This window comes from Melospiza melodia, chromosome 1 (assembly GCF_035770615.1).
Source record: "Melospiza melodia melodia isolate bMelMel2 chromosome 1, bMelMel2.pri, whole genome shotgun sequence".
NCBI lineage: Eukaryota > Metazoa > Chordata > Aves > Passeriformes > Passerellidae > Melospiza > Melospiza melodia.
The window spans coordinates 55,098,601-55,115,346 of record NC_086194.1 but is presented as its reverse complement, the minus strand read 5'-3'; the positions used below and the strand labels follow the sequence as shown (position 1 = coordinate 55,115,346).

General features: G+C 39.0%; 1 protein-coding gene across 3 annotated transcripts in view; it reads right to left on the bottom strand.

The window, feature by feature from the left end:
- Nucleotides 1-383: 383 nt before the first annotated feature.
- AMPH (amphiphysin) overlaps nucleotides 384-16,746 on the bottom strand; it is a 124,701-nt gene continuing 108,338 nt past the window's right edge. For 2 of the 3 annotated variants that reach the window (XM_063158453.1, XM_063158436.1), the window contains 5 exons: nucleotides 12,913-12,969; nucleotides 7,913-8,050; nucleotides 6,502-6,765; nucleotides 4,077-4,178; nucleotides 384-1,572 (listed from right to left, as the gene is read on the bottom strand). In XM_063158453.1, the coding sequence (XP_063014523.1) occupies nucleotides 1,465-1,572; nucleotides 4,077-4,178; nucleotides 6,502-6,765; nucleotides 7,913-8,050; nucleotides 12,913-12,969 (669 nt within the window). In that variant the 3' untranslated portion in view covers nucleotides 384-1,464. The remainder of the gene's footprint in view (nucleotides 1,573-4,076; nucleotides 4,179-6,501; nucleotides 6,766-7,912; nucleotides 8,051-12,912; nucleotides 12,970-16,746) is intronic. The other variant, XM_063158445.1, reaches the window with a different exon arrangement.

The window sequence follows — 16,746 nt, the reverse complement described above, 5'->3', positions numbered from 1 at the left end:
GAGGAGTGCTTCTCCTGCTCCATTGTGGGGTCCCTCCCATAGGAGACAATTCTCCAGGAACTTCTCCAGCATGAGTGCATTTCATGGGCAGCAGCTCCCTGTGAACTGCTGTAATGTGAGCCCATCCCACAGTCCTCAAACTGCTGCAGCATGGGTCACTCTTCCACAGGGTACAGTTCTTGAAGGACAGGCTATTCCAGAGTGGGGTTCAGACTTTTTGGAACTCTAGCCACAACTTGGGTTGAGAACAAGAATTTAGAGGTTGCACCTGTTATGCTATATTCCTTTGGAAAAAGAGGTATTAAATTAAGATTAGATTATATAACTAGATTATATGGATTATATGATTTACAAGACTTCAAAAGCACCACAGAAGAAACAGCTTCTTTGGACCAAAGGTTTATTTTTAATGACACAGCACTGGAAAACATAAGTTACAGATGACTTTTTGATACAGGATATATATATCTTACTTTAAAAGGTTCTGTGAAGGTATGCTGCATAAATACATATAGTGAAAATATATTGTGTTTATTTATTCTCAGAGATTAGTTCTGTTTCTTTTTGAAAATGTATTCAGCCAATTAAATAAAAAAGTAGATTAGCATCATATGATGTTAGATTAGCATCATAACAACTCCCCCCTCCAGGTTATCTCATTGTAACTACTGCAGCTGGAAGAGGAGACCGAGCCATGCCTTCTCAAAGGTTAGCGGCTTTGAACATGATGTTATTCATCATCTAAGAATGAAAATTCCACATTACAAACACAGATATTGTATCATGTTTTGGCAATGGAGTAGTTAGTTTTTCTTTGAACAAAACTGTTTCCTGTAATGCCAGACAATGAAAAAGCAATGCATGTACTGGATGATACTACACAGCCAAAGAGCTACAATGAAGTTGTGAAAATGCATATAGCCATATGCACTTATATATACACATATAAGTCCTTGTGTATATATATTATGCATGTCCAAAAATAACACTGAAAAACATTGCAGTAGTTAACTACCTTTTTAACATATGGAACTTGTAATAGTTTGACCTTTTAACTACAGGATATTTAATTAAATCTTCTGCAGTGCAACGGAATACAATACACTTAGTGCAGAGAAGTTAAGGTTTTGGTATTGAGGAAGCTAATTTCAGATTTCTTGGGAAAGGATCAAATACAGGATCACCATAGCTCTGACGAAGCACAAACAAACCTGTCGCCACATACTCGTGAACAAATAAGGACATTTCATTTTTATCTGTTTTTTTTATTTCCCATGTACTGCTTCAGAAATTACAGCTTAACTGTTTGCACTCATGCTCATTTGATATGTTTCAACTAGCTTTGTCTGGCACCAGTCTGTAAACCATCAACAGCTTAAACAACAAAAAGGTGGGCTCCTGTGTTTCAAAGAGGTTAAAAACCTACTGACTGAGCTTCATACTACATTTGTCTGCCTGGGAGAACTACTCCAGATGGCGTGTGAAGTTCTCTGGGAAAAGTCCTTTATAACTATTTGCATCTCTGTACTGAAGCCACTCGGATTCCTTAATGCCAGTCAACCAGCCAGCCTCCTGCAACGAAAAAGACAGAGACTCTTAAATTTTAGGTATCCCATTCCTCACTATGATCTTCAGACTGAAGATGTTTCAGAAAAACATGGCTAAAAGGATTTGGTGTTTTGGTTAAAAAGCTGCCTCTAATTTTGCACAGATAATTTTCTCTGTTCTACCAGACTACAATTTTGTGAGACTAAGTGACTGCAAGCACACGATAGCCTTTAGCCCATCTAGGTGGGGGAAGAATAGTTCTGAATCCTAATTTTTTTCCTCTGAGATATTTTTCTCTCATTCATGTATCAACAGTCAGAAGAAAGAACAGTTCTTGCAGTCTCAGGAGTTACTATGTCTAGAAAGTATGTAATTCTTTTTCAAAAAACTCCTGGAAACATAAACCAGGACTTGATAAGCAGAATTTCAATAAATCAGCAGCTGTCCAAGCAAACAAAAGAGAGATTTCATATTGGAAAGTACTGGATTCTCTCAAGTGTGATATATTCTACCTAGAATAAAATAATTTGGTATTTTAAAAAATGACCAATCTACTCTCATCTCACTAAAAAACTCTGTATCTTTTTCCTTTAAAGAAAAGGAACTGAAGCAAAGCCATGGCAAACAGAACTTCTAATATTGTCATATTATTACTGTACAGACAGTACATATGCAGATAGAACAGCTTGAACAGATCACCACATACACTATCAAATCATGATTATGGGGGGGCTCTGTGTGCTGGTGGGGGCTCTCTGCCCCCAAATAAGCATCATTAAAGCAGATCAAGCTTATCTGTGACATTGACTGTGTACATTTAAGTGAGGCATGTGGAATATCTAAGAGGCAGAGGAACTGCAGCTCTTCAGCATAGGCAGTATAGAGTGTAGAAAGGAATACACAGTTTTACTGGATAATAACTTAAACGCAAGTCTAATGGAAAAAGCCACTGTGTGGGGCTGGTTTTCTTCAAATGGAGGTTGATGTTACCAGATGTATTGGAATTAAGGCTTTAGACAGGTCATTTTTAAAGGAGAATAAAGAATAACAAAGATAAGCCTTTATAAAAATCAACCAAGTATCTGGCAAAAGACAAAAGTATTGAGCTTTATGGTGATGTTAAACATGAAGGGGAAATATGTAATGCACAATAAATATAAGAAAAGAATGGCTTCGGAAACATGAGTACATCAAGGTTTATTTTCTCCATCACTGCACACAATTTACTTCAATTAATGCTAATGGGAATTTCAGTGCATACCAGAAGAAGAATTACACTTCATGGACTCACCAAGCATTATCATGTTTTTAACACCCAATATCCTAGCAAAAAATAGACTAAGTCAGAGACCATATTTTGCTATCCTTAGAGTAGTGTCCTATTCTGCAAACACTGACAGTGAAATCAATTGAACTGCCTATGAGGTAAGACAGCATGATTTGAGTCAGGACAATAGATTTCATTCCAAAAAAAAGAGTTATGTATCTGCTGTAGTGTAAATATTTTGTTTTGAAATAAGTAAAAAAACCCCACTCACAAAAGCCAAGAATTTGTATCCTGAATTGAAGAAAGCACAGCTGAGAGGACTGATAATTACCTAACTTCGAACAGCATCAACCAGCAAAACAATTTCAAACACAGTTCTCAGGGCTCATATATGCTTAGGGCATTAGCATTTAGGCCTATTTTAAGAGATATTCTTCTTTCAGAGCAGTGCTCTTGGCTACCTGATCAGGCAGGATCCAGTCCCCCACTCCTTAACCCCCAAATCAATTGGGAGGCTTCTTACCAACACTACAGGCACTAACAGAAGCCCATGGAGTGGCTGGTGCTAATAGGGTACATTACAGTCTTCTCTTTTAAAGCAGCAGCCAAAATCAACATACTTCACTGCAATTCAATTTAACATATGGAATAAAATTGTTTAAAAATTCACCTGAAATACAATGTTAGAACAAAATTATATGCCTTAAATTAAATTATTGTTTAATTCAGATTCAGGCTTCTGAGGGGCAAAGTTATCTTTATCAGAGGCACCTAACACAGAGCAGCATCTCTATACCTTTAGGCTGCAGGACATCCCAATTTGTGTGCATTCAGTGCTCTCTGTGGGTGAATTTGCACTATTTCTACAAATCACACATAAAAACTGAACATTTAGGGAGCATGTACTCAATTCTACTGGAATGATGACAAGATGATATAGAACAATGTAACAGAGTTTGTAGGTCATCCTCTGCATGAAATCTTTGTGTACCTGTGTGTCAGTATAAAATGCAATGTAGCACAAAAAAGTCCTAAAAAATATGCAGAGGTCAGATCCTGCTAATAACATGTATCTGTGACTTCAGGTATAGTCAATTGTGCCATTTAGCTCAAATGAAACTACATACAAAGGCATAAGTAAAATCTTTGTGTTTTCTTACAGGAACATAATTTTGAATACATATTTCCATTAACTATAACCTGTAAGAAAAAAAGTTGAGACAAAGAAAAGTGGCAACAAAAGGAAGAACCATGTTTTTACCTGATCAGCTGTGGTCTCAGAAGGAATCACTAGCACAATATCTCCTCGTTTTAAATTAAGCTCATCACTGTTAGCTGCCTCAAAATCATGTAAAACTTCAACCTAAAGAAAAAAAACACCACACATATAGATGTGATCTAAATGAAGACATTTTCTTAACAAAATTACCTGTTAAATCTGGACTGAAACAAAAATCATCTTTATGCAAACATATGGCTATAGACAAGTGCATTCAAATTATCATAGAATCATGGAATGCTAACAGGTTGTAATGGACCTTAAAGGTCATTTAGTCCCAACCTCCCCTGCCTTGGGCAGAGACACCCGACACGAGGTTGTTCAAGGCCTTATCCAACCTGGTTTGGACATTGCCAGGACTGGGGCATCCACATCCAATTCCCTGGGTAACTGGTTCCACTGTCTCACCACTCTCCCAGTAAAAATTTCTTCCTAATACCTAATCCAAATTTTCCCTCTTTCAATTTGTACCCATTGCTCCTTGTCCTACAAGGAACTACAGTTCCTGATGAAGAGTCCCTCTCCAGCTTCCCTGTAGGTCCCCTGCAGATACTGGAAGGCTGCCATGAGTTCTGCATGGAGCCTTCTCTTCTCCAGGCTGAACAGCCCCAATTTTCTCAGCCTGTGCTCGAGGTGGCGCTGTTCCAGTCCTCTTATCAACCTTGGCCCTCCTCTGGATTTGTTCCAACAATTCCATGTCCTTCTTATGCTGGGGACACCAGGACTCTATGTAGCACTCCAGGTGGGATCTCACAATAACAGAACCACCTCCTTTGATCTGGCATAAATTGATAATAAAGACATTGATTCATGTCAGTTTTTAATGCATTTCCTTAGAAGCAGGGACAAGTTAAGGATAATTTCCTTTCCTGAGACTATTAGAAGAAACTTAAGATCCTTCCCCAAGATTACAAGATCTCAAGGACAGATTATAAGGCAACATTCCACAAGTCCTGCCTCTTGGACAAGGCCTGTCACTGTCATTTTTCCCATGTAAGGAACTGCCTTCCATTCCCCATTATCATGACAAGATTTGCGAGAGGGGTGGCAGGATTTTACAAATAAAATTGAGAAATATTCTCAAAAACTTTATATTCTCTCATTCTCTTGTTGTGGCCATTGTTGTATTACTCTTCTTGTGAATATCTATAAACATTTGAGTCAGATATACAGTACCCATTGCAATAGATGATCCAAGAGGTGAGTAATGGGAACCCTACTTCATGATTGCCTTGGAACTCCCACTTACCAGCAGATGGGTATATGCCCAAAAATATCTGCATTTCAAAGGGGTGAGCATTCAAACATTGGCAAGATCAGCATGTCATTGTAACAGACCATTTTAAGTAAATGGTTTCATCTCCTTAAAAGACAGCTAGTCTAATTTTCTCAAGGCACAGACAGCTCCACGATAACTCTGCAATTATGAAAGAAAGTGGCATTGGGAACCAGATTGAAAGCATATATTTTGCTTCTCCTTCTCTATGTCTGACCCTAGAGAGTGGGATGAAAAGCAAAAGATTAACTATGACAGCATGTTTGAGTTGCATGATAGTGTTTACCTTTACCCTACTGCTATCCACAAAGTTTGCAGAAAATATTGAGCAATGAGAATAGACCAAAAAGAATGGCATACTTAGAGAGTGCTATGGGACTAATTAGTCTGAACTATGCAAATTATAGTAGGAAGCATGTAAAGTTCATCCATCCTCAAGGAGTTTTTTCTGCTGCTCAGTGATTCTAAATGAAAAGTATTTTCAAAGAATCTTGTGAACCAGGAAACCCTGGGGGTTTTGCCAGCCAAGGAAAGAACTTCTCTTATGCCTCATTAAATTTTTCTGTTTGATTACCATAATAGTTTATATTATTAGTAAAGTTACTGAATGACATTTTGGCTTCATTACCATTAATTGCAGCCATGGGTTTCAATAGAGTCAGTACTTCCACTAAAGATTTTCAGGCCAGAAAAAAGGCCATTTTTTTAATGATCATAGAATCATAGAATGCTTTGGGTTTGCAAGGGACCTTAGAGATCAAATATACTGTTAGCATATCAGATACATAATTAGCATATATCAACAATATTCCTGATTGACTATGCAGCAATGCAGTTTTATTTCATATATTAATTTTCAGCAGTCATTTGGTGAGATTCAAGTGTTCTTGTACTTCAATGAATCTTATAGCTACGTAATATATGCACAGCAACAAGCATGCAGAAAATGTATCTTCTCAGACTTTATTTATGAAGCAACAACACAATATTACACTTGTAGTTGCATGTATTTGTGCATGTATGTGGCTGATAAACTAAGAATCCTTTGCCCTCAACAAATCACAACACTACCTGTGCAGACAAGACTCATCCACAGAAGCTAAGGATATCTATAAGAATGGAGAAACAGACCTTATAGAGAAAACCAGGTGGCATTGCTGAAGCTGCATCTTCTGCTGGAATGGGCTGATCCTGAGAAAGTACAGCCTGGATTTCTTCAGCAGGTTTCTGATCATTTCCAGATTGGGAAGTTTCACTGAGAGAAGCGTCGGTGACCTGAGCGCCCATCTCTGTTGTGGCATCTTTGGACTCATCCATGACGACTTCGTGTTCTCCCTCCCCCTCGTTGTTTGATGCTGGATCTATTACTACTGCAGGGATGCTGCTGACCTTTTCCTGGGGGAAAAAAAACCAAAAAACAACCCCCCCACAGAAAAGAAATATAAAACTGTTTAGTACTCTATTTCGAGCAGGAAAACACTATCGTTTGTTTATTGCATAGGGCATATATGGGGATGAGAATTTCTATTTTTCTCTACCATAAATTATTAAGACAGAAAACAGTATTTGTGCAAGAATGTCAAGGAATAATCCCCTCCCTTTTATCACTGCTCCCCTTAGTCCTCCTAAACCTACTTTACACATTATTGCACTAAATAATAAAAATTCTCTGTAGGTAGCTTGAGCTACCTACAGAGAATTTTTATTATTTTCAGCATTCCTGGAAATCACTACACCTTTTTCCTTCACTCTGCTCTTGAGTTTCAGCAAGTTTGAGTGAAGCCAGTAGTAGTAATCACAGTACTGGTTTTATTTGGAAATTGAAGTCAGCAGGATAATAGTGATAGAAGGTAAGACAGATAGAAAGAAGGAAATATGACCTATTTCTTTGACTGAAGGGATCTCTCCTGATTTACAACAATGTAACTGGGAACAGAGAAAGCAAAAAAATCTAAGCAGCATCTGACCAATCATGAATCCCAGCAAAAAAGCATTTAACAAAACTTCTTGTAGCACCCAACCTGAAAAGAAAAATGGCCATAGATCATCTTCCAAACCATCTTATCCTGGAGCACAGATGAAATAGAATATGCAATGAAATCAGGTGGTAACTGGCTGCTCAGCTACAGGGTCTGCTCTAGCAGGTGTTTGTCAGCTCCTCAGAGGTTGCAGAGGAAATGGCAGCAGGCCAGATATGGATACATGGCTTGACCACCATGACTTACAGGAAACAAAGTAATGCAATTGATAGGACATGATGCCAGGATATAAGAAAAATCCAATTGTTTCTCTGCCTATTTCTCCAGAAAGCCCTGTTATGTGATAAATGTTATCAGCACAACCCAAAGTAAGGACTTCAAAGAAAGGATACCCTGTGTGAGACCTTTCTAGGGCCATCCCAAGAGAACATCAATCTTGCTGCTGGTTGAACCTGTACTGGTTGAACCTGGGGGCACAGAGCTGCAGTAGCCTTGCCTCTCTCAGGCTGTTTAATCTGTCCTGATTCCCCTAACACACTCTCCCATGCACTGACATGAGTTACCTGAGACATATCAGCCTCTTTTTCTTCTCCCTGAGGTTTGTCACCTTCAGCAACATCCTCCTGCTCAGTGGTGGCAGCTCCTGCTGTCACAGCTGCACTGTCTTCGGACACCGTAGTGCTCTCACCAACAGGCATCACCTAAAAACAACAGAAGGGAGTGACCTTTCAGGCTACGAGTTACACACACTTGCTGGAGAGAACATGGGCCAGCCTCTGCTATGTGACCTCCTTGTGTGATGCTGACCTATGGTCTTGAGTTCTCTGGTGTTCCTCTTGATTTATGGAGAAGAGCAGGGCTGGGGACAAGCTTGTACAGAAAAAACTGATTAAAAGGTGGGAGAGAGACATTTATGAAACCTCACCAGGCAACATTTACCTGAGTCCTCAGGTGTTCTGAGTGGAGTAACTGTTTGTCAAAGCTGTTTTCCTTCCCTTGTCTTTCAGCTGTATTGTGGAAGAAATTTACCACTGATTTTTCTGCAGAGGAGGAGGAGCTTGCAAACTGTCTAGGGGTCCATAGGACCCTGCTAATGGAGTCTGTTCTTGGGAAGAGCCTTCAAGCCTTCTCCAGCTAGTCACCTACCTCACCACAGACCTTGCCTGGCTTCAAAAATCTTGTAATCTTAGTTACACATTCTTTTCTAACAGAGAGACTTACAAATCAGGTCATGTCAGGAGAAGTAAATATATTCTACGTCTAGGTAAGTATCAGAAAAAAATTAACCACAAAGATCTATACTTATGTCAGCATAAAAAGATACATTTAAAGTCTGGCTGTGACTGAATAATTTCTGATCAGTCTGTGTTAAGAAGTTAATGCATGATTTATTCAAACTCATGAAAAGCTCATAGAAAAGTAACTGCCTAAATCCTTCATCCAGCAGAAACTGTTACTTGTAGTTGTAAAGTATAAATAACTCAAAAGGTTATTGTATTCCCTATCTATCTGCTCCCGAAATTGTTACTGTCTTTTTAAGACCCTGCAGCTGGAAAAACTGGGGCAGGACACTATCGCGGGCATTGTTACAGTCTGCCCTAGCAGGGCAGGTTGTCTGCCTCCTGCTGTGTGGTTTTTCTTTGCTAGCAGCCTGGGCTTTGCTTAAGCAGAGGCTTCTCCCTTTCTGGATTCTCTTTTTGTATTTTTGTCTTCTTCCTTGTGTTGGAGAGGCTGAAGTCGGAGGCTTTAAGCTGCCTTGGGATGGATCCCGCAGGTGCCCATCTGCAGTTGGCGCCGACAGAAGCGCAGCAGCCCTGGGGCTGGCCCAGACTGTTGTGAGCCACGAGTGCCCCGGCCCAATTGCTCTGCCTGGCCCTGCCTGCCCTGCTGTCTCCGGCTGTGAGGAGAGCACTGACCCCAGAGGGGCTGTTGGGTCTTCATCTACCACTGGAACTGCTCCATGAGCTCCTGCCTTCCTGGGAGGGATGGGATGCCATCCTGCCCCTTTGTCTTTCCCATGCAGTTGCCCCTGTCGGGCGCTATCTCAGGAAAGGCTGTTTGCTGGCATTTTGGATCTCTCTGTTCTCAAGGGTTCATAAGATTTAGCTATTTTGTATCTAGCAGTTACTTATTGTTGGCTTTTGCTTGTTGTTATTTAATTTATTAGTAAACTGTTTTTCTTCACTTGTATCTACTCATATTCATTCCTTAGTGGCGGAAAGGGATTGGTTGAACCTATAAAGGGAGGTAACTCATTCCAGAGTGTTCTGCTTTTAAACTGTCTTAAACCAAGATGCTTGTAATTCATGCAGCCCCCTAACACTTGCATTGCTATATACTGCTTATGGTAGCATATTGGGTGTATACTTAAAATGGATTAATCTTAAGGTTTGGACTGTTGAAGGTAAATTATGAAACTCATTGTTTTAATCTAATTTTCAAGACCGAATTTTTACCTTGCAGCAGATGGCTCAAGGATAAAGAAAAAAAAACTGAAGGAAAACTCTTTTCGAGGTACCAATGTCAAGCCACAGTTAGTAGTAATCTCTCTGATATCCAGTGAACAGTCTGATGCTATTTATTTCCTCAGTTTGATCTTTCCCCTGTGGATGAAGCTAACTTCACTACCTGAACTCAGCAACTGTTCAAGGGCACCATTCAGGCATTGTTTTTTAGCAACATTAAATATTCACCACTACTCCTATTTGCTGTTATTAATTGATGTGATAAAGAAATCCTCCTGGAACCCATGAAGACAGACAATATTGTATGGATTTATAGAAATCACTGGGCAACTTCAATTTAAATTGAAACTGCTGCTACTGAAGCATGCTCTATTGTAAGAGGAAACAGCATCAACAGAGAAGGTCAGATGTTGACATTTTCTCCTATAAGGCATGCAAGTCTGCCACTCATATAGTATTACCAATTTTAGCAGTCTTGATCCAAGAAGATACACAAATAAATGATGAATGTTATAGTCCTGGAAGAAGTTAGTAGGAAATAGTGGGAATAAAGTGCACATCAGATTGACTTGACACCATGCATTTCTAAGAGTATGCTGCAGAAACTGGTCTTGCTGTCTATTCTGATTAAGATCAACAACTTCTTTTCTGCTTATTGGATTCCTATGGACCATTTTATTTTACTAAGGAGGAGGATACTAATTTACTTGAATCGGCTCACAAATGCCCCGCAGTGAAAGCATGACACTCTCACAGCATGCAGTCATGAGTCACTAAATGTATACCATAGTTCACAATCACAATCATTTTTCTTGTGTCTTAGAGTACAAAACCATTAAAAGCTAGATGCTTTTATAAAAAAAACCTTTTATAAAAAGGCATATGAGGTAGCACAGAATGAACCTCACTATCAGCCTCAAATATCTGATTAGGACGGAAGAGAAAAAAAAAGGCCAGAAGGCTGAATTCATAACCAGCTGTGTTGAACCACATCCTTGTAGATACAGCTACTTGTATTACCTTACTTCACACTGAAAACCAATCCTACAAATCTCTTTTATATAGGTAATTAATAAAATTAGGCAGTCTAATAGTACTCCAAATTAGCAATATCTGGCTGTCTAAATTTCAAATTATTGAAATTAGGACAGCTGTCCCATTACACCAAACACACAGGGGCAAAGAAAAAAAGGATCATCCAGTATAATGAGGGGTGTGACAGAACCTCTCAACTGTTTTAATTGCACAGATGTGAAGTTTTCTTTACCCAGGATGCAGCTTATCCACACAGTTGTACTCTCATAGCATTACTGTTAGCTCAACACAATGCCACAGATTCAGCAGTAGCAATAATGAGCCCAGGGGAAGGGGCCCAAGCCTGTGGCTTCCAGAGGAGCTCCCTCAGATACATTCATCTTCCAGAGGTGAAGTTCTTGCCCCATGGCAGGATTTAGAACAGGAATGGGTAATTTTTATGACAGTTGGTTATAATCACAGCTTAAGCTATCTAATGTCAAGAGAGACCAATCATCAAGTTTGAGGGAATGCATCAGTTGCAAAGTCTTGGAAAATTCTGAAGTAGTACTCAATAACTGGTTATGCAAGTTACAGAGTAGCAAAGGGACCACACTCCATTAACAGTCAAATACTGGCTTAGCAAATAACTGAATCTCTCATGGCAGCTCTTCTGCATACAGTAATACTGTTTTAAACGGCTGTTTTAAACAGAACATGGGCAAATTCACTCTCAGAGAGTGAACAAGTAGTATCAGAATAAAGGGGGAAGATTTCAAAGACTTAGCCTTAGTGCTAGCACAACTGTGAGGCATTTCTTGCATATTTCTTCTTGAACCAGACTTGTTGGGAGTGACAAGGCAATGCTTGAGGAACAACACAACACTCTTGCACTGAGTCCACACCAAGCTGGGCTTGATCTACTACTCCCACTCTGCACTTTCTTCCAATGCAATTCCACTGGCTTCCATGGGGATGTGGCAGTGCTGGTGAGGAATACAGCACCAGTGAGTCTCAAATTCACTTCCAAGTGACACTGGTATGTCCTACAGCCACAAATATATCCTTGGCTCTAGCAGACCTAATGCAGTTTTATAGCAGAACAATGAACCTAAGCCTGGACAGATGAATGTAGCACATTCTGAAACCAGTTCATTACCTTTTTGTAAATATCATGGTATCAAAATAAGTAACCACAAAAAAAGCAGATTGCTAGCACTGAGACACAGATTGCTAGTCTTGAGATACAAATCCTGAGTGATTAATAACTAGGAGTTATTTCCCAGTCCCTATTTCTATTCCTGAGTTTAATATGCAACCAATCCTTTTGTGCTGCCCTTTGTGCACATTTGAACACATTGTAGTTTCACTTTAGTACACAAGGATTCAGAGTAAGTACTTTATTCACCCCTAAAGAAATATAAGCAACATGCAATCATTCAAGTCCACATATGCACAGCCTAAAGTATGTCAGTGAGCTTTTAATTTGCTTTGTAATTTGATTTTAACTGTATCTTATAATGCCAGACTATGCTTAGCAAACTAAATTATAACATGATTATTTCCAAGTATCTGTTTCAGCTCAGGGCATATTGTGCTAGGAAAAAGAAATGATTAACCATAGGATTTTTTTAATAAAGAAATTTACAGAAAGGCTAGGTAAACAAATATACAGAAATTTGTAGGAGCTACTGGGAATTTATGCAGTGTATTTCCAAATGTCAATAGAAACAGCATTATACCTCCTTTAGCCATGGAACTGCTTTATCTGCTGCCCTGAAATATTTGTCACTCTATACTGCTGCAACAGGCAGCTTCTAAAATAAATCCTGCATTGAATGAGAGGTGGTATGTTAGAATATATGCCATGGGTGGAGATATATCTGTGCAGTGTTAGACTTACATACCACAGCTAGAATATATGTCATGGGTGGAGATATATCTGCGCAGTGTTAGACTTACATACCACAGCTAGTCGCAGTTGCATGGTACTGGCCTGCCTATTGATGACATGCAAATGACAAATTTTTTGCCATGGTTCAAATTATTAAAGCACAACCACACTTGAGTCTATTCATATGTACCTCGCTTTCCTTCTCGGCAGCTCCAGTTGTCTCCTTATCTCCTGCCTCAACATTCTCCTGTATAAAAAGGAAATATGGTCATCACCTTGCACATGCTGAAGTAATGGCTGCAGAGAAATTGGTATTAATCAAGCTAATGGAAGTGTGCCATGTATGGATGGAATGATATGAATGGCTAAATGAGCTAGTATATACTATTGAGCAGAAAGATACTGCCCCATATAATCTGAAATAGAAGTATTTATGTGCTGAAACCAACCCTTTACATATGTTATCATCATCCCACTGGAACTGTTAAGGACAATTTGACTACTACCATTCTCGTAACAGCACCAGCTTTGAAGAATTGTTTAATAAGGAACCTTGCAGTCTCCACCAAGCTCAAATTTCTGCTACTGGTGACTCAAACTGTTTCCATTATCACCTGCTGCTCTTTCTGTAATTCACCAGGGCCTCAGTGTAAACTTCATAAAGCACTACTTCCACTCATGTTGGACTGCAGCTCATTTAAAGGGGTTGTTCAAATGACATGGGTCACAAAGTTCATATTTATTTATTTTTATTTTTCAGAATCACACATATTCAGTGGTACCTGCAGTAAATGCCTGACATTAAAAAATTAGACATCAGTGGTTTGCCAAATCTGACACTTATTTAGGTGTTCAAACGATTGAACGCACTGATCAGTAACAAGCTCCTCCCAAATAGTACTTGTTACTTGTTACCAGCACCAGGTCCTTTTCTACAAAAGGTCAACAGTCAAAACCACTAAAATTCAGGTTTGGTGTGGAATGGTTGGAAGTGCTTTTTTAGCTGTTTGGCTAAAAATAGCCAGATATGGCTATTTCTAAAGACACTCTGCTAAGCAAAACCAAGTCAAAGCCCTGTTATGGAAATCAATTTTGCTAATAAATTTTGACACAGCTAGGTCAGATTTTTCTACAGAGCTGTAAGGGTGAAGAGAAGTTATGCAAACATACTCGGGGGCATGGTATATTGGAGTGTCTGCTTTGGCAGTCAGGAGCAGGAAACCTCACATACTCAGGGCTCCAGCTACCTGCCTTCACGCACAACTGTCCTGTCAAAATTCCTTAAAGTGTCAGCTGAAATGGTTGCATATTTCTTTTTTAATAAAAGAATGGTGAGTTACATGCAAACTTCGTATCACTCTTTTTTTTTCTACTCTAACCTAGCATTGCTTGCAGTCAGTCATAAGCCTCAAACATGCTCAGATGCCAGGACAGGGCAGCTGCTGACAGTAGTGTTGCCAAAGAAATCTCTTAGAGCCTTATCCCTGTTAAAATTGCAGCGTTATATAACCTTTAAAAATGATTAATTCCTTTTTTTCTTAAGTTGCCAAGCCTCTGCTATGTGGTCTTCAATTTAATAGTTTGAGGAGGCTGTAGAGGGTCTTAAATAGAAAAAAACAAATATCAGCAGCAAAATATAAATATTTCACACTCTAGTAATGTATGTGTGAGTACACATACATTTTTTTTCCTAGAGCAGAGCAAACTGTTGCCCATAAAAGCATTATGTCCAACTGCAAGTCCATACACAGATGACTTCCCTAATTGTACTATTAAAAAGTGCTGAATTTCTGCCGGCAGCTGTATTTACAATTTGCCTTCAGAAATTAGTATAATCTTGCACTTCAAAGTCAGGAACATGTTGGCCTTTCTCCTTTTCTTAGTAATTCCCCAGCAATATTCTCTGGTAAGAATCCCACCAGCCCAGCTTTAGGTATCTTTGCAGAATGATTTAATATACACATATGCATATTTCTGAATAATAACTGTTTTCTCATTAACTAAAAGCACAATTTTAGTTGGAAAGGGCAAGGTAAGGAGAGTTTCTTTTATTTCCCAAAGCTTGAGATTTCCTGAAGCTAATTTGACTATTGTGTACTAGTCAATTTAGTAGGATTTTGCTTTTCTGATTAGCTGGAAGCTGGGATTTTGTGGTTAATGGAGTTTGAGAAGAGGGGCATGATAAACTGTATCAATTTTAGAGCATGAAGCCCTAGAAAAAAGGATGACTGGAATAACATTAGGGAAATAACCCCTGGCTTCAGAGAGAAAAATCTGCTTCTGGAGACTTCAACAGAAAGACACTATTCTACATCAGTTCTCTCCTGTAAAAGAGAGTAATATATTTTTAATGGCCTTATGCTCCCATTTTTTACCTGCACTTAGCTTCATGCTCAGAATCTGGGCACAGCTGACTGCTCTTCTGTATCTAATCATTGTATTGCTCTCCCAAACTACACATTCCACCATTTGGGCACTGTGAATAATACCTAAAGTGGGATTGAACCCTAATTAGATACACTTGGTTGCAGGCTGTTCCCCGGCCTCTGCTGTACTCACTCTGTCTGCAAAGAGCTTATCAGGAGGTAGCTTCATGTATGCTTATACTACTCTGAATATATTACTCTGAAAACCACAGCATTTAGCTGAGTGTCTGCTTTAATGGGAGAACATCAGAGTCCAGGCAGACATCAGACCCAAAGCACTGCGAAGCTTTTTCCAAACTAATAACTGCAGTGGAATTAGAAAAGCTGATCTCAAGCGTTATGTCTCACATACAGGAAAAGAAGAAAGGGAAATAGCAACATTTCATAAGCATTCACTTTATTATGATGTCCTCGTGACATCTTTGATTGAACGTGAAAAATTGAGAACGGTGGAGATGTCCTCATGATATCTTTGATTGAATGTGAAAAATTGTGGTGAGAAGGGAAGTATTATTTGAAAAAGAAAGAAGCCAGTGGTTAAGGCATTATATCCTTCAGACTATCCTTTGGATTTATAGCTGCCTTTGGGGATGCTTTAGAAACAGAAAAAACAACTCTTTCTGTGCGGAGAATTCCATGCATAAACTGTTTATCATGGTTAACTTTTCTTCTGTTGACACACATGGTCATCCTGTCCCTTTAATTACCCTTTAATCCCCTCCCCAAAAAAGATCAACTCTTGAGAGCTACTAATAAAACCTTTATTTGTTCTATGGCACTGGAGATCTGAAGGACCAAGACAAAGATATGCAGAGATCCTAGGCAACAATTCTGATGAGCTCTTCTAATGAAGTTTTGCCAATCTTGATCAGGCAGACTATGAAACAGCAAACTGAATCCAAAATGCCCAGACAGGCAAATAGTACCCTATCCCCTGGACCATTCTATCTATAATTTAAATGAACATCCTGCTAGAAAATTTACTGTGAAGTTCCTACAATGAGGGATCTGTGTCATAAATTTTCTGGGTTAACGGGTTGTGACCAGAAACTTACCACAGAAAAACTCAGCTGAGGATTGGCTGTCACTCCAAACTGGAAGCAATTAAACTCAATAAAAGATTGCCAATTAATATTTTACAATTCTACTTTTAAAGGAAACTGTCACTTGTAAAGCAAATGAATGTAGAAGTGCTGCTGGGAAATGACATGTTTTCATCTTTTGAAATTCAGTGTACTTTTCCTTAGCTTTGAACATATTTGTCATTAATCCTAATCTTCAAAACTCTTATTTGCAAGTCTTGGAAAACCCCCTCTGAAATAAAAACCTTTCAGAAACAAATGCAGTCACTCCATTTCAGGCATTTTTAAAACCAACACTTTGGGTTTTTTCCCAAACTAGTACGGACAACATGATTTTGAATTAGCAACAAAACACCAAGAACATACCTAATCAAAACTGTTTAACTTCTATTTAATGCCTACGCTCCTCCTCTTGGATTGCTCTTAAATCACCTGTCTCTTGCATTGTTTATCTCTGCCTCTCTTCCAATAGCTCTGCACTCCTGTGACTCAGCCAGAGCAGCTGACAACATGACC